The sequence below is a fragment of the Bos mutus genome, chromosome 1 (assembly GCF_027580195.1).
Source record: "Bos mutus isolate GX-2022 chromosome 1, NWIPB_WYAK_1.1, whole genome shotgun sequence".
Classification (NCBI taxonomy): domain Eukaryota; kingdom Metazoa; phylum Chordata; class Mammalia; order Artiodactyla; family Bovidae; genus Bos; species Bos mutus.
In genome coordinates this window covers 115652309-115677778 of record NC_091617.1, presented here as the reverse complement: position 1 = coordinate 115677778, position 25470 = coordinate 115652309, and the positions used below count along the sequence as shown (strand labels likewise).

Below are 25470 nucleotides of genomic sequence, written 5' to 3'. Positions count from 1 at the left end.
TCAAGTGTATTGCTTAAAAAAATACAGTTGAACCTCCTTGCCTACTCCTGCACTGTGCAAGTTTTTCTAATGTGCATAAACGTAAACATAGACAAGGGACTGTGGCTAATGTTGTGGGCAGGTCATAGATACAATGACAGAGAAACCTAGCAATCCGTGTTTACTCAGTTACATCTGCAACAAATGAGCTGTGTTGAAAACAGCATTATCTTTCCCAAATCTTAAGGATCAAGGTCGAACAGAGTTCTCTCTACTTCCTGTCCTCGCAAAAGTGGCTTCAGAGCATCAGCACTTCCTGGAAGATGACTGCAGAGCGCTGGCATAGCTGTGGCCTTTGCTGCCCCTGAAATCTGCTTCTTAAACTTTGAGTCATGATCCCCGCTGCTCAGCCATATGCCATCTCGTCAGTTTCACTTTCTTCCTTATCCCTTAATGTTTTCCTCATTTCCAAATTATACCTCAAATTCATAACATTTCAGTTCTCTTTTCATCCACATTTTGATGGGCTCAAGCAAGGATAATGAAAATACACATTTATTTACACTTTGTACATGCTGACAAACAAGAGTGGGCCTGGTGACCTTGAATTCCTACACGTCAGTATAATCATAGTATATGCGGACCTCGGATCTTCTAACACTCTGTAGTGATCGGATGCTTTCGCTCCTCGTTCTGATGTTTGATTTTTTGAATAGCCTTCTTGAAAATGAGCGACACATGAAAAAGTAAATGATTGGGTCCAGGCACACGTTGCACGCAGACAAGAAAAGTGTCATTTCTTTGCAGTAATACAGGATTTTGTGTGCCGACTCATCTAAAAGTCTGTCCAAGTGACTGAAAGTAAAGGGAATCCTACACAAGTGATAGGGTAGAAAACAGGTGAAGAACACAGCCACGACCACTCTAATGCTCTGGTTGTGTTTTCGCTTTCGGCTTGACTGGCTTATGAATTGCCTGCTGGATTTGTGAATGTACCTGGAAATGGCAATGTAACACCCGATCAGTATCACCAGCACAACCACGAACAAGCAGCTGTTGATGTAAGTGATGGCATTATGCCATTTCACTCCCAGAGGACTCTTAAGTTTCGTGCACTCATGAATATTTTCCCTAGTTGGTTGGACATTGGTTAGAATGATGTTTGGCAAGGACAGGACAGCCATGAGCACCCAAACACAGACAGATAAAACCTTTGTAAAGGTTATGCTGTACATGCGAGAGTCGCCAAATGGCTTTACCACCTTCAGGTAGCGATCAATGCTTATCAGCCCGAGAAACACAATGGAAGTATACATGTTGGCGTAAAATAAAACCGAAGAGTATCTGCAGAGGATAAACTTGAAGTACCAAGGTCCAAGTCCTGCATCATGGACTATTCGAAATGGAAACGTCAGTGTCATTATGAGGTCGGCAACCACTATGTTTTTGAGATAAAATATGAAGCTGGTTTTATTCCTAATGTGAAAGAAGATCCATACTGCTAGACCATTCAGCAAGATGCTTGCCACGAATATAACGAGGTAAAGCCCAGGCAAGACGATAGTGTCGAATTCGTTGTGAACGGTGGTGTTCTTTCCAGATCCATCGCTTGTGTTACTTGGGGTGTGATTCCCTGGGCCATGCAGCTCATTATCTGTAGGAGAAGTGGGGAGAGGTCACTTCATGTTTCGCATGCATGCCCTACTCAAGCCAGGCTTTCTTACAGGCTGAAGTACTGATGTTTCGGGCTAGTTAAAAAATGTCTTTAGTAATTTAGAGAGTCTATTTAGTGCACTTTTTTTTTTTTTTAATTTAGTGCACTGTTAATGTTTTGAGTGGCTAAAGAATTGGTGGTCTCACACAACAAGGTCCTACTCTATAGTACAGAGAGCAACCCTCAGTATCCTGTAATAAACATAATGGAAAAGAATATGAAAAAGAATATGTATTTTGTTTTGCTGTACACCAGAATCACTTTGCTGTATACAAGGAACTAATACCACATTGTGAATCAGCTGTAGTTCAATAAAGAAACAAACACACAAACATTAAAAAATATTAGTGACCTCACCCCTGAATCCCACTTCTCTCACCAAGTCCTTTGAGTAAAATGTGAATTTCTGGTTGGTTGTGCTAATCATTTGAATGAAAATAAATATACCAGTGAAAATGATCTTGACTCAATTTTTAATTCAGTTTTGATATAATTACAAATTGAATAAACTGGGGAGCAGCAAATTAAAATTTCATACAACAGAAGGGTAGCATGTAGTTATTTTAGTGCAGTCTTTGGCAGGCTCTTTGAAATATCTTTTTCTCTCTCTCAGTTTTAAGCTATTTGAAATGCAAAAGAGTAAAACTAGGAGGTCATTTTGTTTTTTGGGGGGGAGGGTGGGTAATACTTAAAAAAGTTTAGGGAGCATTGTTAGGAAGAAAGACAGAAAGGGACAATTGTCATTAGTATTTAAATTTGTTATCAAGGAGGACAATTTTTAAAAATAATTGCAGCCTGGTACCTACTTTTATTTATAAGCTAGATTATACCTATTACGCTAAGAATATGAAAATTTTAAACCTTTTGCTATTTTGAAATCTTGAGTTCATGAGCCTTACCATTGTATCACATAATCAGTGAAACAGTTTATGAACACTGGGTTTGCGTGACAGCCATGAGAAGGGGCCTCTCAGATCTCCAGCTGCAGGGAAAGTAATTGATGGGCAGCTCTAGCTCAGTGCTCTGAACCCAGCACTGTTTTCCTGCTGATGCCACACTTCCATGGATCACTCCTAACTAGTAACTGAGCACAATAGGAACATTAAGACAAGCCTGCTCCTGGGGCAGTAGGGGTTCCTCTGATGATGACTTTGGCTGGAGCACTTTTCGTCAGTCTGGTCAAAACTTCCTTCCAACTACACAGAAATATGAATCTTCCTATTTGCTCCCTGTGCTCGTCTCTCCTCCACAGGGGTTGGACCTGCATAGCTGTCTGCAACCCCTCAGGTCATTCCCCCTATAAATCTCCTGGGCATATGGTTACTTTTATCTGCTGCTGCTGCTTTTTTTTTTTGAAAACTGAAACTGTTTACAAGTGAACTTTTGGGTTGTGACTTAAGTCATTTCTGAATTTTCACGTCTCACTAATAACGTTTACTATAATGACAGTTACGCTTTGGAATGATTTTGTTTTAGGGCTAACAGCATGATTTTAGCTCTCAGTTCCCTACATGACAGGCAGCGTAGTATGTACTTTGTTTTCCTTCTTTGAAGAAGTGAACCAAGGAAGAGAGTTTGGATGACTTTAATCCAAAAACAGGTTCTTAAATTGCTGCCTGAAATTTTAAGTGTATAGGCTCTTCCCAAGTAACCTTGTCCTCTGTTTAATTCTTTCCCTTTTATTCTCTGCTAGAAGTGTTTTTAAAAACTGGTTTCCCTGGCTTAAATATCCTTAAACAGGCTGGTAATTTATACCTGGACTAGCCTGTTATGATGAGACCCACAGTATTTATAAGTTTAAAATGCCTGATTCAGCTGCCATCTGTATCACGGTTGCCAGTTTCAAATATTGTCTTAAACAGTATCGTTCAAGCCAATTTTGACTTAATGAAGTGTCTCCGTCTTGGCTGCTTCTGTACCACCAGATACATATCAGCATCCATAACCTTAGAAGCTTCTTAAGATATGCAGTTTTACCTGGATTAAGGTACCTGCTTGAATTAATTTCTTCAATTAAACTAGTAGCAGTCCCTTTCATCTAACCCAGAATAGACACCTAAAGGAAGTATGGAGAGGACAAGTAACTTTTAATAAGGATGAGTGGTCCAACTGAGGCACCCCGCTGAAAAGGGGCAGCTACACCATCTCCTGAAACACTGGCTATACCTTGTAACAATGATTTTCAAAGCCATGGTGAGTGCAAATAGAATGGATCACTGGCCACAGATCCTACTGTGTGTTTAGTCTCTCAGTCCTTTAGAGTGTCGCTCGCCAGGCTCCTCAGTCCATGGGATTCTCTAGGCAAGAATACTGGAGTGGGTTACCATTCCCTTCTCCAGGAGATCTTCCTGACCTAGGGATTGAACCGGAGTCTCCTGTGTCTCCTGCATTGCAGGCAGATTCTTTACCCGCTGAGCCTTCGGGGAAGCCCAGCGTACATAGTAGGCATGGAGTATTTCAAATCTTAGTGCTAGCTCCCTGGATCTGCTATGCCTGTCCATTGTGGGATAGAAGGATCCCCTACTTGTCTGTGTTGATTAGGAATTTTGTGTCCATTATATACTTTAAAGTTTTAATTGTATGAACAAGCAATCTTATTAAATAATGATTTACTGATCAGTTATGGTTATTATTAGTGTCTTAAATCAGAATGTCAGAAATAGTCCTGATGTGTACTCTGAGTCATAAATAATACCAAGGCCAACTGACCTCTTTTCACGGTAATGATTGAACTGTTTTGTAGCTTTGAGAGTGTCTGCCAATCCTGTCACCTCACAGTATTTGCATCCTTAGCTTATGTATGAGATTAACATTTTGGAATACAGGACTTCTTACTTCAGTGGAATAGGCTTGGGTTTGGTTATTACTTCATTTGCAAATTTCACATTTACGGTGCAGCTTAAACAAACTAGTGGTTAAAACCTGTTATGGGTTATTCTATGAAACACTATGGTAGTAGAGGGAACAGTCATCTGTGGGCTGCTCTGGAAGGCTCAAAACTGAATATAGAGAGTTTTTTGTGACACTTGATTTTTTTTTTTTTTTTTAAGAATTAAGACTATGGCATATTCTTTCCTGCCAGCTACCTCCCATCATTTCTTTTCTATATTATTGCCTCCAGTTTTCCTAATGCCTGTGGCTATGCCCAGAAGCAGTTCTCTGCAGTGTTCCTGCTCAGGAACAACGTCCATTTAAAGTGAGTGGCTTTCTTTACCCAGGAGGTTTTATCATGTGGTTCTTTGCTGTCAGTAAAGAACTTGGCTGAGTTAGGAAACATTTTTAATGACAGGTATAATTGTGATTCAATTAATAAAGATTTGAAGCTGTTTTTACAGCATAAAGGCTATTTTCTCATATCTCACACACTCCTTGTTTCCTTGGATGTTATTTCCTGTGTTATTTAGTGCAGAGCTTGATTACAGAGGGAGAGTTACGGTCAAATTTCCTTTTTTATTTTCCCCCTGCACTCTTGCTCCAACTCCTTTTAAATTAAGTTAGCAAAGGCAATGACCTAATAACACTAGTACCAAAGTAAATCATCATTTTGTGCCAGTGTGTGTTTGAGGGTGGGGCTTCCCAGGTTCAGTAGTGGTAAGGAATCCCCTTGCTAATGCAGGAGATGCAGATTCGATCCCTGGGTTAGGAAGATCCCCTGGAGAAGGAAATGGCAAGCCATTCTAGTGTTTTTGCCTGGGAAATCCCATGGACAGAGGAGCCTGGCAGGCTGCACTCCATAGGGTCGCAAAGAATTGGACACAACTGAGCATGCATGCAAAGGTGTGAGAGTGATATTGTGGTATGTGTGCTGGGGCTGTGGTTGCCTGTGTTTGTGTGTAAGGGGGATTGTGTGTGTACTGTGTGTGCTGAAGAAATGCATGGATTTTGTAGTCAGATACCTCATTAGTCCCACGTGGCTCCTGTACTGGACAGTGGAGATCAAGGGCATTGCAGTCCTGTTTGTTAATGTTTTTTCAAATTAAGTTTTATTGGAGTATGGTTGCTTTACAATGTTGTGCTAATTCCACTATATAGCAAACTGAATCAGCCATATATATATCTCCTCCCTATTGGACTTCCTTCCCATTCAGGTCACCACAGAGCATTAAGTAGAGTTCCCTGTTCTATATAGTATGTTCTCATTAGTTATCCATTTTATACATAGCATCAATAGTGTATGTGTGTGAATCCCAATCTCCCAGTTCCTCCCCATCCCCTTCCCCCTTGGTATCCATGTAGTTGTTCCCAATGTCTGTCTCTATTTCTGCTTTGCAGATAAGGTCATCTATACCATTTAGATGGAGAAGGCAATGGCACCCCACTCTAGTACTCTTGCCTGGAAAATCCCATGGACGGAGGAGACTGGAAGGCTGAAGTCCATTGGGTCGCTGAGGGTTGGACACAACTGAGTGACTTCACTTTCACTTTTCACTTTCATGCATTGGAGAAGGAAATGGCAACCCACTCCAGTGTTCTTGCCTGGAGAATCCCAGGGACGGGGAAGCCTGGTGGGCTGCTGTCTATGGGGTCGCACAGAGTCGGACACAACTGAAGTGACTTAGCATACCATTTAGAAAGTCCTCTTTGACAATGCTGGTTCAGTCACTTCTTAGCTTTGTGAAATGGAATAAATAGCAGCCATTTTGCTGGGTCTTCTGAGAGTTAAACATGCTCTGCGTACATTTCAAGCACAGTATCTGGTACTTAGTAGGTGGTCTATCTCAATGTCAGGCCATAATTTTGATTTGTGGCATGAATAGCAGTCACATTCTGAATGAAATGTGATGGAGACCCTTGTTCCTTTTGCTTTTGGAGACAATCCACTGTTGCTCATGGGAGCATGTCACATTTTGACACCAACTGTGAAAGCATCAACAATATGTCACTGCTGTGCCTGCCAGGTGGGGATGAAATACCAAAGTCGTGCAGACGACCGGGTGTCACTGACCTGGTACAGCTGCCCTGCACAATCATGTTCTAGTTACCCAGTAGTGCAGGTAGATGTTGTCTTTGGTCTAGACTGTTCCATCTGGTAAGTAATATATACCTTAGTTTCAGCGTGAAAGACTTCCCCAATTGTTAGTTTAATCTTTCTGTCCTTTTAGAGATCATCTCTAGATGAAACAGCTTAAGACTAAAGTGATGGCAAGTTAAGAGTTCTCTCAGCAATGCCATCCTGCATGTTTGCTGTTTTACATTTAATGAAGGCAAGGATAAATGCAAGTTTATTTTGTTAATTGATTTGCCAACCACCAAAACCCCTGAATTGACGCATAGTGTAAATAACTGTTATTGATCAAGTAGGATTTTCTTTGCATTTTCCCCTACAGCTTACCTGGTAATTTTGCAAGTGTCAAGTTGAGCCCCATTCTTTACTTGTGAGGGACTGAAAGCAAAGATCTGTGTCAGGAAACACTCGGGGACAATTCAATCAAGGGGTCAGCATAGGTTATTCCTGGTTTGATTTCTAGGGGAAAAAAGAAAAAACAGTTGAGCAGGAATTTGAATACACAGTACTTTGATTTTCACTTTTAAGAAAAAGAAAAAAACTGCCCCTTGATTCAGAAAAGGCCTACTCTTTTGTTATGAACAGCTGTGCCATGTAAGACTTGTCTGTTTTTGTGTGTTCTTTCCACCTGCCAGGGAGCATGGGACATTTCTGTGTAAGCCTTCACCATCTGAATGCCGCTGTGTGGCCCCGGAAAAGTTACTTAACATCTCTGTGACTCAGTGTTCTCCTCTCTGACATGAGAGTGGAAATAATCATACAACAGAATTGTGACAAGAATTATGTGACATAGTCCATAAGAACCTGGGTCCAAGAGTTTTCTCAAGACACATTAGCCCGTGTCTGGCCATATTACTTCTACTTCATTCTACCCAACCCCATTGACCTGAGCTCAGCTGCTGCTGCTAAGTCGCTTCAGTCGTGTCTGACCCTGTGCGACCCATAGACTGCAGCCCACCAGGCTCCCCCGTCCCTGGGATTCTCCAGGCAAGAACACTGGAGTGTGTTGCCATTTCCTTCTCCATGAAGCTCAGCACATGTATTTAAATGCATCTCTGATGACTCTTAAATGCAACTGGAGATTGTTAGAAGTTGAAAGATCTCGGAGCGATATATGTTAAGAGTTTTATAAACTCAACTACCTTCAGTACCCAGTCTTAAACTCTCTGGGCTTCTAGTTCTGGCTTTACACTAACTAGCTGAGTGACTTCATCATGTCACTTAACCTTTTTCTAACTGGACTGGAAGGCTCTAAAAAAAATCCCCAGTGGAACTCAGGTTTACGTGGGCTTCTGTGTTTTCCTCAAACATAGGTTCCCACTCAGAATTTAATACTGCTTGAACCTTTATCTTGAAGTCCCTGTATTTCTCTATAACTGTTTTCCATCCAACCTCAAAGTCTGGCTAGGAGTGAATAATTAAATTGGCTTTGAGTCACTAGTTTTTGAAATTCTGGCTAAAACCTCAAAGCTTTCTGAGCTTCAGATTGCTCACAGTCTTTTTCCTCATGATTACCTGAGACCGTACGTGCACGCAACGCATGTTAAACTGTGACGGTGCCCCCCGACTTCTCCTTCGGCAGCCTGCTCCCTGTTTTCTGACTTCCTTCAGGTGTTCATCAAAGAGAGGAGATCCTGGGAACTGTTTTGGAAAGTGTTTCTCCGAAGTCAGATGTCTTTTGGGAAGGATTCACTCTAGGGGAAGTCACACTGTTTCTCATGAAATGAAACTGCGTGAGACCTTCATGCCCCCTCAGCAATATTGCTTATAAATACCACAAAGCTGCAGAGAGACCCCAAGTAACCTCAACCCCTCCAAGTCTAAAGCAATCTAGTGATTGCATAAGCAGTTATGTCTACTGGTCAGCAGGCTCAGAGTACTTTCAAAGCAAAAGCATATGTTAGAATTGGGCAGCCTGTGGAGAGGCATGTATTTCTTTCTCTGTTATTTTGTCCTTCTCTTCTGTTCCCTAGTGGCACGTGACATTTGGATGCTGGATTTGGTAGTAGATGGAAAAAGTGGTGTCCAAATGTTCAGTGATTTCCTCCCCACTACCAGTCATCTCTTGAGAGTTTAGACGCCCTGTCCATGTCTCACCTTGAATCGTCAGGGTATATGGTACATAGTAGTCAAAAAGTATTCATTGGTTTATGGAGCATTGACAATAGACATCCTCTTAGACATCCTCCTTTTCGGGTGCCAGTGTTGCAGTCTTTTTAAAGTAAGGCAAGGAGGTGAAACCCTACTTTTCTTTTATTAAAGTTTACTGGGATTGAGGCAGTTTTCTAAACGTTATAACAATGACCCTTAGATTTCAGTACACCTTATTTTCTTGAATCTAACTTCTCATGGAAACGTTTCAGGGAGTTTCCATGAAAGACATCTCTAATTTCATGTTTCTCTGTGGGAAAGTTATGTGGTTTTCCTTTTCTTGACTTCATTTAAACTTTACTTGATAACAAGAAATCCAGTATGGCTTATTCCCAGTGGAGGAAAAGCAGTATCTAGTGGGTGAGCCACAGTCACAGTAATAGATAGCAGACAGTCATTGAGGAGTACACGGAAAAGATTCTGGGAGAAATATTTGCATATCATATTTATTCTGATAAAGGGTTAAATTCAGAATATACAAAGAACATTTACAGCTTCCTAATAAAAAGAAAATAGCCCAACTAAAAAGTGGTCTAAAGATTTGTATAGACATTTTATCAAGAACACATGAAAAAATGCTCAGTATCTTTAGTCATTAGGGGGATTCAAATAAAAACCACAATGGGGGCTTTGCTGGTGGTCCAAAAGCTAAGATTCCACACTCCCAGTGCAGGGGACTCAGGTTCTGTCCCTGGTTGGGGAACTAGATCCTGCATGCTGCAACTAAAGATCCTGTGTGCTGCAACTGAGACCTGGAGTGATCAAATACATACATAAATATCTCTTAAAAAAAAAACAACAAACACCCACACAATGAAATAACGATTTCATATCTCCCTGACTATAGAGTGGCTATAAATGGAAAAGATGGTAACAAGTATTGCCAAGTATATAGTGTTGCAACCCTCATACATTACTGGTGAAAATTTGAAATGATATGGCCGCTTCAACGACAGTTTGGTAAATTCTTAGGAACTTTGACCTACATTTATCTTACCCGATAATTCTACTTGTAGGTATCTACTCAAGACTAATGGAAACATAGATCTATGCAGAGACATAGATGCAAATGTCTTTAATAGTGTTATTCATAATAGCTAAGAATTGAAAGAATTGAATCAACCCAAATATCAGCTGATGAATGAATAAACCAAAAGTAGTATAGTCAACAGAATGGATAAACCAAAGGTAGTATAGTCAAAGAATGGAATATGACTCAGCAATAAAAAGGAGTGAAATTCAGCTATAATATGGATGAATTAAAAAACATTGTGCTAGGGAAAGAAACCAGATACAAAAGACCACATACCATTTCAATGAAATGCCTAGAAGAGGCAAATCCATAGAGGTGGGAAGTAGGTAAGGGCTGAGGGTAGATGTGGAGAGATTAACTGTAAGGGGGGGTGAGGAATTTTATTAAGGTGAGAAAAACTGGATTATGATGGTGGTTTCACGACTATAAATTAATCAAAAATCATCAAATTGTACATTTAAAATGGATGAAAATTATTGTATGTAAATTATACCTGAATGAAGTTAAAAAGGAACAGAGTGCACAGAAAAGAAATAGATACAGGCTAGCAATTCACTGTGCAATAATATGAGTTTTATAGACCAAGGAAAAGTACCTTATAAGCACATTCCTTATCATGTCTTGAAGAAGACAGTAAAATGCAAAGTACATTTAGCAAGAGTTCCACCCCTTGATGTAGGTGTGGGGCATTGCTCAGTGATCTGGATGATTCATTTATGAGTTTCTTCTTTTAGAATTTGGTTCAGAATCTAGAGACCCTGGCTGTGGGTGGCGATTTGTACTTTGGGGGAATCCATGCTCTCATTTTCTTAATTCCCATTGAAATTATGTGAACGAGTTGGGTCTTAATTAGTTCAGACATGATACGTGGATTTTCTGGAATCAAATTTGTCTTCCAGGTTTGGGAAATACTTTATTCTCCTCAAGTGGCTTGTAAGAGTTTCCTCTTGTCACCTCCATCTCTTTTACCACTTCCTTTAGATGAATGACTTCCCCAAATTGGGGTCATAGATCCTCATTTTTTCTTTTTGGTTTTCTCCAGAGTGTTCATGTCTCCTTGGATGATCAGCCATCACCTCTCTTCCATAATCTTCCTTCCCTAAACTTCTGTTCATTTTATCATCTGTGTTCCTCAGACTCAGCATCTCTAAACTTTAACTTTTTTTCCTTTCTTCACCAGAAGCCATTTTCCTTTCATCCCTCTTTATGAATATTTGCTTCAGCTCTTGATCGAGAGAGTTTAAAACCTCAGTACTGAGTTGGATCGTTCTCCCTTGGTCAGTCACTTATCTGGTCTTGCTACTTCTTCTGTTACAATGTCATTGCTTTGCTTCTGTCATCATCTTGCTGTTCAGATCAGGGCCCTCCTGGTTTTATGTGTGGCCTTGTACTGACCTCCTCTCTGGTCTTTCTGCTTCTTGCTTCTCTCCTCTCAGATTCTTCCTGCTGCTTTTTGTTAGATTCTTCTTTCTGAATTACCCATATCATCATGCTCTCTCACCCTAAGTACAGTATGGTAGGGAACTTCTCAAATTACAGTGGTAACATATGTAAGGAGTTATGTTTTTAGTGTTGGAGATTATGGAGTGTGGAACCCAGATTATGCTGGGTTCTGATAATTAAAAGGTGGCTCTCAACTTTGGGAGAAATCTTGTTCCATAATTAATCCTCTGAATCAGATGACAATTGTACCTCCTCTGTAGAATCATTATGAGGTTAAATTAGAATATATGTTTACAAATTGCATGCTTTGTAAATGGAGCTTTTGCTTGTGTTGTTACCATTAATCCTTGCCTACATGAAATTCAAGATCATTTTCATTCGATCAGGAATTCTTTATGCTAACTGTTGCCTCACAGGGGCATGCCTTTCCTTTAACCCCGTGCCTTTCTTCATATTGATTCCTGCTCTTGAATGATCTCCCGTCTTCTCCTCTTTCCCTGTCTTGGGAGTCTCTACCTCCCCATCAGTGTTAACCATAATCTGACCTTTTCTGTGAGGTTATTGTCTCAAAGCCTACTCATATTCCAAACTCTGGGAATTATAAAGATGGAGGGTAAGTTTCTGCCCTCAAGGAATTTAAAATCTAGTTGAGGACCCAGAAGTAACTAAACCACAAAATACAGAGTAAGACGGGTAATGTTGTAGAAATCCAGACATGGTGGTGTCCCCTGATGAACAGAAGCAGAGATCAAGGAGGTTCCATGGGAGCTTTGATGCCTGGGTTGTGGCTGGTTTGCCAAATGTGAGATGGGAAAGGAGCATGTGGAAATGTTCAGCATGGCCCAAGATAACGTCAACAGCTAGGGAGATGATGGCCTCAAGTGGTAGAAAGATGTGACAGGTTTGGGGCACATTGAGGAATGAGTGGATGCTGACGCTGATGCAAAGGGAGGAGGAATGTTGTGGCCTCCTAGTATTAGGCAGTGGGTATTGGTCTCTTTCACTGATAGGAGGGCCCATGAGAGGAGGAGCATGTGGAAGAATGGTGGAGTTCAGATTTCGCTTCATGGATTTCAGGATGCCTACGTAATATCTATGTGGAGATGTCTACTGAGTAACTGAAGTTGAGGTCTGGGGCCTGGGGAGGTGGCCCTGGCTGGTGGTGTACTTTTAAAGTTGACAGAAGATCTGGGATAGAAAAAGCAATGGGAATGGGTGCGATTGCCCACGATGACCCTGCCCAATAGACTAAGAATAGGAGAGGGCTGACTTTGAAGTTTTTCAGGAGCAGTTCTCCAGAAAGGGAAGTACCTAGAGGAGTGGTCAGAGAACTGGAAGGATTATCAGACAAGGTTCATGTCCTGTGAACCGAGACTTGAGGTGACGAAATAAGAAGTTGTAACTAGTTTTATCCTGCAGGGAAGTCGAGAGGCCTAGGACAGCAGAGTGCCATTGAATGGAGTTCAGTAACAGAGAGGTCACTGTTGGTCTTTGTCAGAGCTGCATAAGTCATGCTGTGTGAGTGTGGGGGGCAGAGGCAGAGGGCTGATAACAGAGGGTTGAGACAACTCTTTCAAAAAAGAAAAACATGTCTACCCTGGGAAAAAGAGAGTGGGAGGGGTGGGAGGTAGAGATAGATACAGTACTGATGGAAGTTTCTGCTAAGCTTCTAATTTAATGTCTTAACATTTTAAAATATTTTCCTCACTTGACTTAAAAACAAACGAGAAGCAACCCTTGGCGCTACGACAAGCCGAGTAGGGTGGCGGTGTGGTGCTGGGCTAGGCTCTGTGAGTCTCCGCCTCTCCATCTGTACAGTGTGTGCATTGACGCATCCATTGTGGGGGTGACTCCGAGGCTGACATGAGAACACACACGAAGCATCTGGCACAGCTGTGCAGGGTGAGGTCTGAGTCTTACAAGCCCCTGTCGCATGTCGCAGGCACACGGTAGAATGCAGTTTGTGACTGATGGGTTGGACGCAGGGTGCAATGGAGTTCTTACCACCTTGTTTATGCTGAGACTGTTGTGTGGTTTGTGGTTTCAGTCGCCCAGTGAGGAGGCCTTTGACTGAGCTCTTTGCCCCAAGAGCTTCATTTCAGTTGCCTCTGATCCTCATCTGCTGGCTGTCTTTCTTCAGCAGCAGCACCGACATTCCCCCCGACCCCACCCCACCCCACCCCACCCCACCCCCGTGCAGCTTATCACAGAGCAGCTGTGCATACTGTGCACATCCCAGCGCCTGCAGGGTGTTGCAATGAACATTGCTTCAGCCGTAGTTACGGGCTTGGGTCCAGGGCCTTGCTGACGGGCGGAAGCCCCGTCCTGCCACCTACGGCTCCACAAGCTGAGAGCTGATGAAACCTCTCAAGAATGTGGTGTCTGTGGCAGGTCTGGGTCTCACGGCCATTCCTGAGGTTGGATAGTATCGATGCTTAGAGACCTTCTGGCTTTTTTTCGGGCCAACCATTGATATTTTGCTTGTTTTCATAACCCTTGACTATTTTCATAATGGTGTTGTTGTTAGTTGTAAGCTGGCTTTTTAAATGAATGAAATGAAATAGTAGAAAAGGACATGTCCTCAGTGTCTCCTTGATCTTAGGCCTTGAACTTGTTGCTTGGTTTCTCCTGCAACCCTCACAGTGGCCGGTGCCCTACGTGTGTTTTATTCCTCTTTTCCTTCCCAGCCAGGACGATCTGAGGTTCAGACATGTGAATTAATATTCCCTGACAGAGCTAATAATAGCTGGGATCAGAATTCCTACCAGATCTGATTGAAGCTGTATCCACGTGTTTTCCCGTTATCCTTCCCTAGAGTCCCAGTGCACAGCAGTTTTCCATAGTTGGTATTGGAGGGTGGAAAGTGGGAGGGGGAAGATAAGGCAGAGGCAGCATTTGTGTTCCCTGTTGAGGCCAAGAAGGAACTGCTGATCTTCTAACCCGGAGGTATAGTTTGGTTTGACCTGAACCATGTGGACAACATCAGGAAATTTCCCTCTTACCTTAAGAAAGATCTGCCCAAACTGAGTATGAAGCGTCCAGCAATGTTTGCTGCCTCTTCCCCTTGGGAACCTGCTCTCTAGGTCACCAGCTCACTGCAACCTCTCCTGACTTCCCCGAGCCTCCTCACTCAGGAGTTTTGCCTGCCTGATCCTATAGACCCCAGCTTTCACAACTCTTAATTCACTAATCATTTATCCTTATGTGATGACACTTGACCTGTACGGATCATCCAGTGGTGTGTGTTGACTATAAACATGCCTTTCTTCCTCTTCTTCTGCCCCTCTCTGCCAACTCCTCACTTTTCTTGCTTCAGTGACCAACATTGAGGGTTCATAACAAATGATTCTCCTGGTACCTCTCAACAACCCAGAAAGAATAGTGGCGGGTGAGCTTGTTTAGTGCACCCCTGAGAACAAATGAATTGTCACAGTTGAGCTTTTCACCGTGCCCAGCCCTCTGCCAAGGCCTTTTCGTGAAAACCCTACTGGTCATATCAGACTGCTTTTATGGTTGGGAGAACTGACATTCTGGGTCTCCAGGAAGGAGAGGTTTACTCACGGTGGAGCAGCTTGAACCTGGGTGTGTAGGATGCGCAAGTGTCTGCTGTGCCCTGGAGGGGTAGTGGGGAGGCTGGGAAGCTGAGCATCCAGGGCTCCGGAACTGCTGCTTTGGGCATCCAGCCTTGCTCCCATAGTTCCTGGGTTAGATCTTGGCTTGGATGGGGAGCTGCTGTGCTAGACTGGGAAATTCCCTGTGCAGCAGGCAGGGCCAGCGGGCATGCCTGCCAGGCTACAGCCATGCCTTTATTCTCCCTGGCTTCCCAGGGTCTCATTATTGTGCTTCTGGTCAAGATGGGAAAGATAAATGCCAGTTAAATGCTCACTCCCTAGATTCAGCTGCTCATGATTTTTTTGGACTGATTATTTGGTGGTGGTGGCGGTTCTCACATGGCAGAGCTGTAGTTTAATTTGCCCTCCACATCTTAGTGTGTTCTTTAGAAGCTCACATTTGGAATCACATTTGGACCTGCAAGAATTTCAGATCTGAGGGGTTTTGTTTGTGTTTTGTCACTTTCTTAGAGAAAAACTGTACTAAAAGGTAGATACTAAACGGGGATACTACTATAATTCCTGAATATCAGTGGGATGGTGCCATTGTTCTGCTGCCTGTGTGTAATGTTCACAAGAACCATCTAATGTGAAGCTTCTGGTAGAAGGTGCAGCATTTCTTGCATTTTGGAATCACCTGTAACCTAAGACTGTGTGTGTGTGTGTTCCAGGCCTTGGGAAAGAAACAAGTTACCTCATTGGCTATAATTTACTTCTTTTTGTAATAGAATTAGGTCACTGTATTCATAGGGCACTTCATTAATGCAAGCTTGGAGTCAGGAACCCAAGGTGTTGGAATGCCAAGCAAACAGCCTTCATTCTGGTTTTTCAGGTACCACCCTGAAGTTCTTTTTACAAAGTTAATGCTTGACATCTGTAGCCTACAATTAAGCAAAATTTGGTTCACACTTAGATTTAACTTTTTTCCCCAGGTGACCTCTGATTAATTGTTTATTGATTGATTGATTGAGGGAGGGCAGTGGATGAGGGAGGGCATGAACTGGGTTGTAAACTCCCTGAAGGCAGGGTTTGTGTCTAGTGCTTCCTTATTACCTTACCCCAGACCTGGTTATTGTGCAGGTGAGGAGCCTTAGTGAGCTTCAGCAGCTTGCCTAACATCACACAGACAGTGAGAGACAAAGCCAGGAGATGAGGTCCAGTGTCTGTGACCCCAGAACAGGCTGCCTCTCTGCTCTGCTACTTGGCCGGATCAGCGGCCCCTCAAAAGTAGGCTAGACAATGTCCTGGACCTCAGTGCAGTCAGCAGGTGTTAGCTGCTGACTCTCTCTTTGACCCCGTGACCCTGGGCAAAGTATTTTAGCTCTACTGTTTGTGAAATGAGGAAAATAATAGATGCTTGGCCTGGCTCCCAAAGATGCTCTGAGAATCTGAAGAGATAGTACGTGCAAGTCTATTTTATACTGTAAGTGCTACAGTAATATAATTCATGGCAAAGTAGTGGAATTCATGTCAAATATTTTTTCTGCTTAATAATAAAAATCTTCCCCTGTGCCTCAGATGGTAAAGAATCTGCCTGCAGTGTGGGAGACCCAGGTTCGATCCCTGGCTCAAGAAGATTCCCTGGAGAAGGGAACGGCAACCCACTCCAGTATTCTTGTCTGGAGAATTCCATGGTCAGAGAAGCCTGATGGGCTACAGTCCAGGGGATCACAAAAGAGTCGGACATGACTGACTGTCATTTCACTTCATAAAAATCTTATTACTCATATAGTAAAATTTTATCATTTCCCAAGTTGAAATGTGTATTTTTGTGTTCTGTTTAGGCAAAGTCTAATGTACGCGTAGGGAAATTCTGAATTATTAATACCAGTTTACTGGTCCTAGAGGTTTTAGGCTATACTCCCAGTAAGAGTAGAGGTATTGGATTAATATATTCTAAGCCAAACTGCATTTCAAGTAACTTCTGTTCCCTTAAAAAATTCTCAAAATCTAAGACCCCAGGTAAAGTCTTTAGCTGTTTGATTACCATTTACAAACCTATTTAAGAAAAAATAGTACTTTTCATAGGCTTACAGAGATGTTGTTTGGAGGGTCATTCCATGGCTTAAGGGTCAGTGAGAGGCAAAGACCCTCTCACTTAAGGGTCATAATTATTCTTCATTATGATGATGGTGGTTGTCATGGTCACCATTCTAATCAGGTCATCAGTATAGCTGTGGGTTGAGGGGTTAGGTGTCCTCAATGCTGCTCTCAATAGAATTGGGTGTAAGTTTAGCTACCCTAATTTTTTGAATCCGTTTAAGCAAACTGTAATGCTGTTTAAAGTAATGAAACAAGACAAGTACCTAATAGACACATCTTCCTTCTGTTTCAGCCCCTCCTTCAGTGGTAAAGATTCACTAGTGAAATCTTCAATGCCAGTGGATATTGTGCAGTTCTCATCGGCATCAAACCCTCACTGTGTCCCATTTTCTCCTCTCATAAAAACAAGAGATAGAATTTTGGGATTAACAGATACACACTATTATATATAAAATAGATAAACAACAAGCAACTACTGTGTATCATAGGGAACTATATTCAGTATTGTGTAATCTATAATGGAAAAGAATCAGAAGAAAATTATCTATATCTGAATCACTTTGCTGTATACCCAAAACATTGTAACTCAACAATACTTCAATTTAAAAGTCAACCAATCCCCCTTCCCCCATATGTAGTAAGAGGATATGACATCACATTTAATTCATTTTCCCTGTGTGTGTGAATACATACACACCCACATACATACATACATACATATATATATAACACATTTTCTTTAAAGTAGTTCCTGCTGTCAACCTCACTGGCATTAATTACTTTTTTCTTTATGAATGAATTGAACACAGTATGACCCGGGAAGAACTGAGAGAATAGGAATTAGCAGTTCCTAATTCTCCTGGGTGGGGAAGATCCCCTGAAAAAGGAAATGGCTACCTACTCCAGTATTCTTGTCTGGAGAATAACATGGACAGAGGAGCCTGGTGGGCTACCATCCATGGGTTTGCAAAGAGTCGGACACAAGTGAGTGGCTAACACTTTCACTTTCGTCTCCTGAAAGGCATGGCCAAAGACCTGGGGAAAGCTGAGCAGACACTGGTCCTCTGATATTTCTGAACAGCCCACTGTGAAGTAAGGGAACTATTGCAGTGGAATGCAAATCCACATAAAGCCCCATATCTAATGTCAGGAAAATGAGCCAGGTATAAGAAGAAATAATCACTAGTATCAGCAGGCCAATAAAATACAGCTAACAGCGTGTTAAGAGAAGTGCTCAGGGGGGCTGGGGGCTGCAGTGAACAGGGGAGTGTTGCTCCATGGCGAGGCTCTGGGTTGTTGCCATTTGGATGTGTAGGTCACCTGCCACAAGAGTGTAAAAATGGATTTTTGTATAAAATTACATGAATTTTAAATTCTGGCTTAGCTTTATTAAGACAGACCAAATAAAGCTTGTCTGTGGCTTATAGTTTGTGACATATAATTTCAAGGTGGGGCTGCCCCAGGTCTCTCCATGGGGTTTCTACTAGTACCTTGGGGTACCTCGAGCCTTGGTACCCACTACCAGCTCCAACCTTGAGTCTTATTTTTAGTAATTTCCCCCTCATTCATTAATTTCCTTCTTACATGAAATTGATGAGCTTGTAAGTCAAGCTTTGAGATAGTTTATACAGTTTTAGAACTTAATGGCATTGTAGTTAATTTGGGATGAATATTTTTTCAAAGATTTTAAGGTTTTGTCTTCCTTGATGCTGATGCATTAAGTTGAACTGTTTGGAAGTGTTTTCATAGGTCAAATGGCATTTTCATGTGGTTAACTTAATATATGTAGTGCTCAGGAACTTTTGATGATTAGAACAGGCTTCCCATGTGGCTCAGTGGTTTAAAAAAAAAAAAAAAAAAATCCGCCTGCCAAGCAGGAAACCTGGGTTCAATCCTTGGGTCAGGAAGGTCTCTTGGAGAAGGAAATCGCAACTCATTCCAGTATTCTTGCCTGGGAAATCCTCCATGGATAGAGGAGCCTGACGAGCTACTATCCATGGGATCGCAAGAGTTGGACTAAACAACAACAATAATAGTACTGGGGAGAAAAGGGCAGAGAGGTTTTGGTAGATTAATTGTGAAGAAACAGCAATATAGTAAAACTGTGTTCTCCCGTCTGCCTCCGTAGGATGGCTTTAACTGAGCTTTGAGTTGATACCTCCATGCGGTCCCCCATTTTCACTGTATCTATTCTTTGGGTGTTGAACACAATTTTGTTTTTCTGTATGAGGACTCATGAGAAGTTCTTTTTAGGCTGCATATTGAGACTAGTGTTCCTTTAATGCTTGTGCTTAGTCGCTCAGCCTTTTCTGACTCTTAGTGACCCTTCTGTCCATGTATTTTCTCAGCAAGTATACTGGAGCAGGTTGCCACTTCCTACTCCAGGAAATCTTCCTGACTCAGTGATCAAACCCATGTTTCCTGCATTGGCATGCGGATTCTTGACCACTGAAAGTGAAAGTCGCTCAGTTGTGTTTGACTCTTTGTGACCCCATGGACTATACAGTCCATGGAATTCTCCAGGCCAGAATACTGGAGTGGGTAGGCTTTCTCTTCTCCAGGGGATCTTCCCAACCCAGGGATCAAACCCAGGTCTCTTCAATTGCAGGCGGATTCTTTACCAACTGAGCTATCAGGGAAGCCCCCCTTGACCACTGCACCATCTGGGAATCCAGTGTTCCTTTAGGCCTGCTACTATTATTTATTGAAACTGTATCAGTGTGCCTTCTTGTTTTCCTTTTAGAGTTGAGATAGGAATTGATGCATTTGGTGAACTAATCTTACACGTGGCTTAGAATTTCACTCCATTGCTTTTCCCAGGCTCCATTTTTGTTAGCATTCATTTGAACTTATTTGATATTGAGCATCTCTGTACACTACCTCAGATCTTTGGGAGATTAGCAGGATCTAAATAAATAGCCATGTGAGGGAGTGCCTGCCTGGTGTAAAGTCAACTGGGGTGTAATTCATGACAGAGGATGGGGGAAAGGGACATGTGGGAAATACACCATCTCCTTTTGGGGGTGTAGTAAGGAAAGGTAACGTAGAGATGTTAGGCTTGGTCACCCTGGTTGCAAGACAACTGTGTTGTTGGGAGTGTCTTCCAGGATTGAGGAGGACGAGGGAGGCCATCAGAGCAAGTGTTAGGCCCCCTGGCTCTCATTTATCATGTGCCTTCAACTTTGCCCTCTCAGACTCCATTCTCCATTGGCCAATTGTTCAGTGTCTGTATGACTTGCAGTTTCATACAGATCGTAAACTGGTTCTAAGAGTGTCCATGCCAAGTCTTGCATGAGCCGAATGAGTGGGTACCAGTCAGATACTCAGTGTTTCTAGGTCCTAAGATGATAAATGGAGATAATACTTGAGGTGTTGTACTGTTGTCTGTAGACATGGTATGAATAGTTTTTTTTTTCATACCACAATATATGTCTATATATGTGTGTGTGTATTTGTTTTATATTTGTAACAAAAAATTAGAATGACTCTTTTAGGGTAAAGGGAAAAGAGAATATTGATGTTGAGTAGGTAAAACCATAGTGTCTGTTGAACGGTGATCATAATATGCTTATTCCATGAGTATAGTGACCTTTTATAATGGGATCCAGTGTTTTATTCATTTTGCTGTGTATTATATGAGTACTACATGAAGAGTTTTGGCACAGTACAAAATGTTATCCTGCTTAAAGTCTTCATTTTGCAGGATTTTAACATGTTTGGTTTAAACAACCCCAAATCGGTGCAGCTGTGCTTATTTAAGGTTTGCACGTTCCTGTGTGCCGGGGGTAGTTGCAAGGTACCCACTTATGGTAGGAAGGGCCGTTGTCTTTAAAAATAAACCAGTAAACAGTAAATTGAAGTTATTCCAACTTGTCTTTTAGTCTGTTTATCTAAGTTTTGAGAAGCCCATTGATGATTTGTTTTCAGTTTCATGTCTCACCTTTGAGTTTGGCAGGTATGAGGAGGAACAAGTTTGGACAGGCAGGTCATCCTCCCCAAAAGCAGCATGGCAGGCCCTAAAATGCCTGCAGTCTTGAGGCAGCTGTGTCCGTGCATTCCTTTCTTGGGTCTCTTCTGTCAGCTCTCAGCTTGTGAGACACAGCTGACTGCTAACAGCCCAAGTGTTTTTCTGCTATGATTATTCTTTCTGCAGCTAGATCCTAAGCTCCTGTAGTGCAGGGACCTTGGATTATTTTGTTTCTGCTGTCCCCATTACTCTGGCTTCCACTCTGAAAGCAACCAGAATCTTGATATTTTTTAGCAAAGGATCTCTTTAGACTTCGAGACTGGAAAAGTGGAGTTTGAAAGCCAGTAATATTTCTAACCCGAGAGCATGTCCAGACTACAGGCAGTGCGTCGTCTAGCAGCTGAAAGGTCTGTTTTTGTCTTTTTACTCACAATAGCATGGGTTCAGCAAGCACTGCCTGTGTAATTTTGTGCCTAAGACTATTCTAAGTTATTTAGATTAATAATAAAAAAAAAAAAAGTTGGCTATGACATGTGGAATCTTAGTTCCCTGAACAGGCATTGAACCCGTGGCTCCTGCATTGGGAGCGCAGTGTCTTAACCACTGGACCACCAGGGAAGTCCCTAGATAATTTGTGAAAAAGACACTGGAATCAAGTTCCAGACGTGCCACTTACTTGGGCAAGTCATCTAACCACTCTATACTTCAGTCTCCTCTTCTGCAAAACATTCATATAGGATGGATTTGAGGACTGAATGAGGTTTTACCATAGTATTATGTCCTTCAAGGCCTCGAAATCTTTAATTGGAGCTTGGCATCTAAGAAGAACTCATTATATAGATGCCTTCTGAATGGTAGTAAAAACAGTCTGCCCATTTTTCAGTTGAAGAAACTGAGGCTTGCAGAGGTTCCTTCAGCACACACCAGTTGCTGTTACTCACCCAGGTTAGAGGCCTGGTAAGGGCAGAGCCTGCATTTGAACATAAGTTGGTCTGAGTGATGGGCTTAACTACTCTTTTGCTTCTACTTCTGATCAACCCCGGGGGTTCATGTATTGATTATAATCTGATGTCTCCTTTGTGAAAACTAGGTAATAGCCCCAGCTTGATTGCAGGATGTGACGTGCCTGAGACAGCCACTTATCTACTGCAGTCAAGTAGCATGGTAAATAAATTACAAATCTGTGTAATTTTACCTATTAAATTGTGTGTACATGCTAAGTCACTTGAGTTGTGTCCAACTCTTTGTGATCCTGTGGACTGTAGCCCACTAGGCTCCTCTGTCCATGGGATTTTTCAGGCAAGAATACTGGAGTGGGCTGCCATGACATCTTCCAGGGGATCTTCCCAACCCAAGGATCAAACCTGGGTCTCCTGTATTGGTAGGCTGGTTCTCTATCACTAGCACCATCTGGGAAGCCCACCCATTAAATTACTGATGAGAAGGCGATCCCAGATAGCAAATACAGAATTTACTTGGAACTCTAAAGAGTGATGACTCAGAGAGCATGGTTGTCTGCAGGCAGACATGGGTCAAGCTCAGAGCTCTGCTTCCTACTTGTACACCACTGAAGCCTCAGTTTGCTCAGCTGTAAAATGGAAGTAACAGCAGTGTATATCTTAAGGTTGTGTGAAGTTTTTTCTTTTAAAAAATAATTTATGTTAAAATATGCAGTAGCCTTAGACATATGTTAAGCTACCAGTGCATGTTAATCATTGTTGTTTTAGTATTATAGTTTACAAGGACAGTTTGTGTTGTAAAGGTTCTAAGTCATTTTAAGAGTTACCGTCTTCTGAAGTGTGTGAAATTATTGTTAGAAATTGTCTTTAAAAAAGACAAAGAAATTGCTTTATAAGAGAAATTGTGGAATCACTGATACATATGACTTAATGTGATGTGAAGAGCACTTATCAGTGCTCTTTAGATGCGTTTTTAGTGTAAGTTTTTCATGTTTGTTAATAAGGATGTCAGTGAAAGGTAAGATGTGCTACTTCAATACAAAATGAAGAATAAATGTTCTATTCTGCCCATATTTGTCATACAAGGAAGTTGGAAAGTTTGGAAATTGTTGCCAAGTTGTATAAGGGCTGGACTTCAATCATTGGCCTGAAACAGCAGGTTCGCAGCTTGTTTCTTGTTCACCTTGATGTTTTCCATGCGTTCTTCTCATCTAGTTCTAAACCACGTGTCTCGGTTACCTCTGCTCTCTCCTCTCTTCTTTAGATAGTCAACAGCTATAGGGATTCCAGTTGGCCCTTGCCTTTCTACTGAGGCAAAACTTGCCAGCTGAGGAAGCAAGAGGAGACTGTAGTCATCTGTGTCTTGCAGAGGAAGAATCCGGGGCTTAAAGAGGCTGGGATTGGATGAACATCATGTAGCTGCCTGGGACAGAAAAGGGCAGAACCGGTCTTCCTCCTCATCATTAGCAACTTCATTTGGCTCAAGCCTTGGGTTCTTGATAACCAACCTGAGTGCCTCAGTACATCTCCCGGATCAGGGGAATTTAATCACACAAGGGGTCTCTCGTGACCTCTGATTGAATCCCCTCATTTTACTGTGGGAGAGGGTAGTGAGCTCCTGAGGAAATAAGAGGCTTGCTCAAGTCACACTAACTTTTGGCATCGCCAGCATCCAATCTCCAGCAGGGCTTTCTGCTCTGAACCAAAGTCCTGTCCCACGCTTGTGCACGCAGCAGTCCTGTGGAGACTGTGGGATGCTCCCGGGTGATTTCACCTAGGTTTCACGTCCCTGCTCTCCTGCTTTAACCGTCATCCCTTTTATTGGGCTCTGAGCGAACTTTCCTAGTTTCCCCTCAGTTTATAGGAGTGCAGACAGTGAATGGCCATTCATGTCTCCTCTATCTTAAATTTCTGTGGCATTTTCTCAGAGGACAGGACTAAGCGTGGAATATTTTTTGTTTTTAAAGGAAGTGAAACCCCAGGATATCAAAGAAGGAAGGAAAGCAGACAGGCTCCGAAGAGGCCAGATAACACTCAGCTAAATAAAAACATCCACTCTAATTTAGTTTTCCATCTCCCACTTATATCCTGGAGTGCAATAAACCATCTCAGTATTCTGTCTGCCAGGAAATTTTTGACTCAGTCTCTTCATGGAATAGGATTTTCTGACTAATTACACTTTTTCTTTTCTAGGCTATATCCTTAAATATGGTATTCAACCATCTGACTGCTCCTCCAACCTCTTCTCCTTAAGCCACATACACTCAGAACACTTTTCAGATAGGTGTTAGAAACAGTAGTCTTAGGACAGGATTTTGCTGAAGGACTCAGAGAATACATCCCCTTGATTCCTAGTTTCAACCTTGAACTGGCAGAAATAATAATACAGTATAAAAAGATGATAGTATAAAATCAAAAGTTTCTAGCTCTGTTTGTTAATATAGAACCAAAGTTTTTGTTGTTCATTTTTCTAGTAAATTGGAGTCTCTAATCAGAATTATGAAAGAAAATCTGTGTTAAAAATGTTAATATGCCTAATGTGAAACCAGACCCACTTTGAGAATATGATACAACATACCGTAGCAGATAAATCTTAACCTAGTAAATCAAAAAAATCGCCCTACCTTATGCTCACCTATCTTTAAAAATCCTTATTATAATTTAGAAGAGTTCAAATTTCCTTCTTGATTCCCTGAATGAAATAAAAGTCTCCCCATGACTTTGAACATGAACCAGACCCAAGCTGTTCCTAAGCCATTCGTCACTAGTTAGGCGGCTTTCTCAGTGCCTTTCCAAACATGTTTTAGCATGATCTCTTAAGGAATCAGGGCAAGGATTGCCGTGTTCTTTGTGTTACAATGAAAAGATTGAGATTCTTTTATCAAAATGAGGCAGTTGGGAGAGAAAACCCATCTTTTTTTTTTTTCTTCTTTTGATCTCCTTTTAAAAGTGAATGAAAGATTATGAAACAAATTTCAGTATGGCGTCTAGGGAAACAATTATAATGGACTTTGGGGTTTACTCAACCAATAAAGCAAATGTGATTTAAAAATTCACTTAATAGAAGTGATTTCCTTAACATTGTTTCCACGTTTGAAGGCATAACACACGGTTTGCTTAACCTGCCTGCCTGAGCTGGGAACAGTGAAATTCTGTGAAGCACAATGGCCCGCATTTCAGAAATTGTTCCCTCCCAAACAAGACTCGTGGATCTAATTCACTTAGGTTTCTAACTCTTACTTTCTCTTCAGATCTCAGATCTAAGCAGAGGTATCATTACAGTCTTAGTGCTATGTCCTACCAACCATGGCTTTTAAGAAAATAAATTAAAAAAAAAATTCATTTACCTTTCATTGCTGTGCCTGGCTGTCCATTCACCTAATACAGGCGTCTTCAAGTCGAAACAGGTTTCTCAGTGCCAATTAAGAATAAGCTTTGAAACTAAAGTTGGCAGGGAAGTAGCTTTTTTGTTAAAGCATAAAAAAATAGTCATTTTCCCCCTCCCCTGCCAGAGAAGGTAGGTCTCCCCTACCTGCCTAAAGACTGTCCTTTGGGGTGCCCTTTC

General features: G+C 41.8%; 2 protein-coding genes across 5 annotated transcripts in view; one reads left to right on the top strand and one right to left on the bottom strand.

The window, feature by feature from the left end:
• The window catches only part of MED12L (mediator complex subunit 12L), a 361400-nt gene that overhangs the window by 218388 nt on the left and 117542 nt on the right, over positions 1–25470 (top strand). The window lies entirely within an intron of this gene.
• Positions 591–25470, bottom strand: GPR87 (G protein-coupled receptor 87). 2 transcript variants are annotated; one of them, XM_005904787.2, is made up of 3 exons: positions 25253–25470; positions 7026–7157; positions 591–1633 (listed from the first exon to the last, which is right to left on the bottom strand). In XM_005904787.2, exons 2-3 carry the CDS (start codon positions 7057–7059, stop codon positions 591–593), a joined length of 1077 nt encoding a protein of 358 aa, XP_005904849.1. In that variant the 5' UTR covers positions 7060–7157; positions 25253–25470. The 2 variants fall into 2 exon arrangements, with proteins under 2 accessions (XP_005904849.1, XP_070230826.1); XM_070374725.1 differs by lacking the exon at positions 25253–25470 and adding an exon at positions 8214–8349.

Excerpts from the sequence above, each read along its gene's own strand:
- GPR87 (XM_005904787.2), bottom strand. The coding sequence starts at position 7,059 with ATGGGGCTCAACTTGACACTTGCAAAATTACCAG. Across the intron at positions 1,634-7,025 it reads GACACTTGCAAAATTACCAG|ATAATGAGCTGCATGGCCCA; the intron begins GTAAGCTGTAGG and ends CTTCTCCTACAG.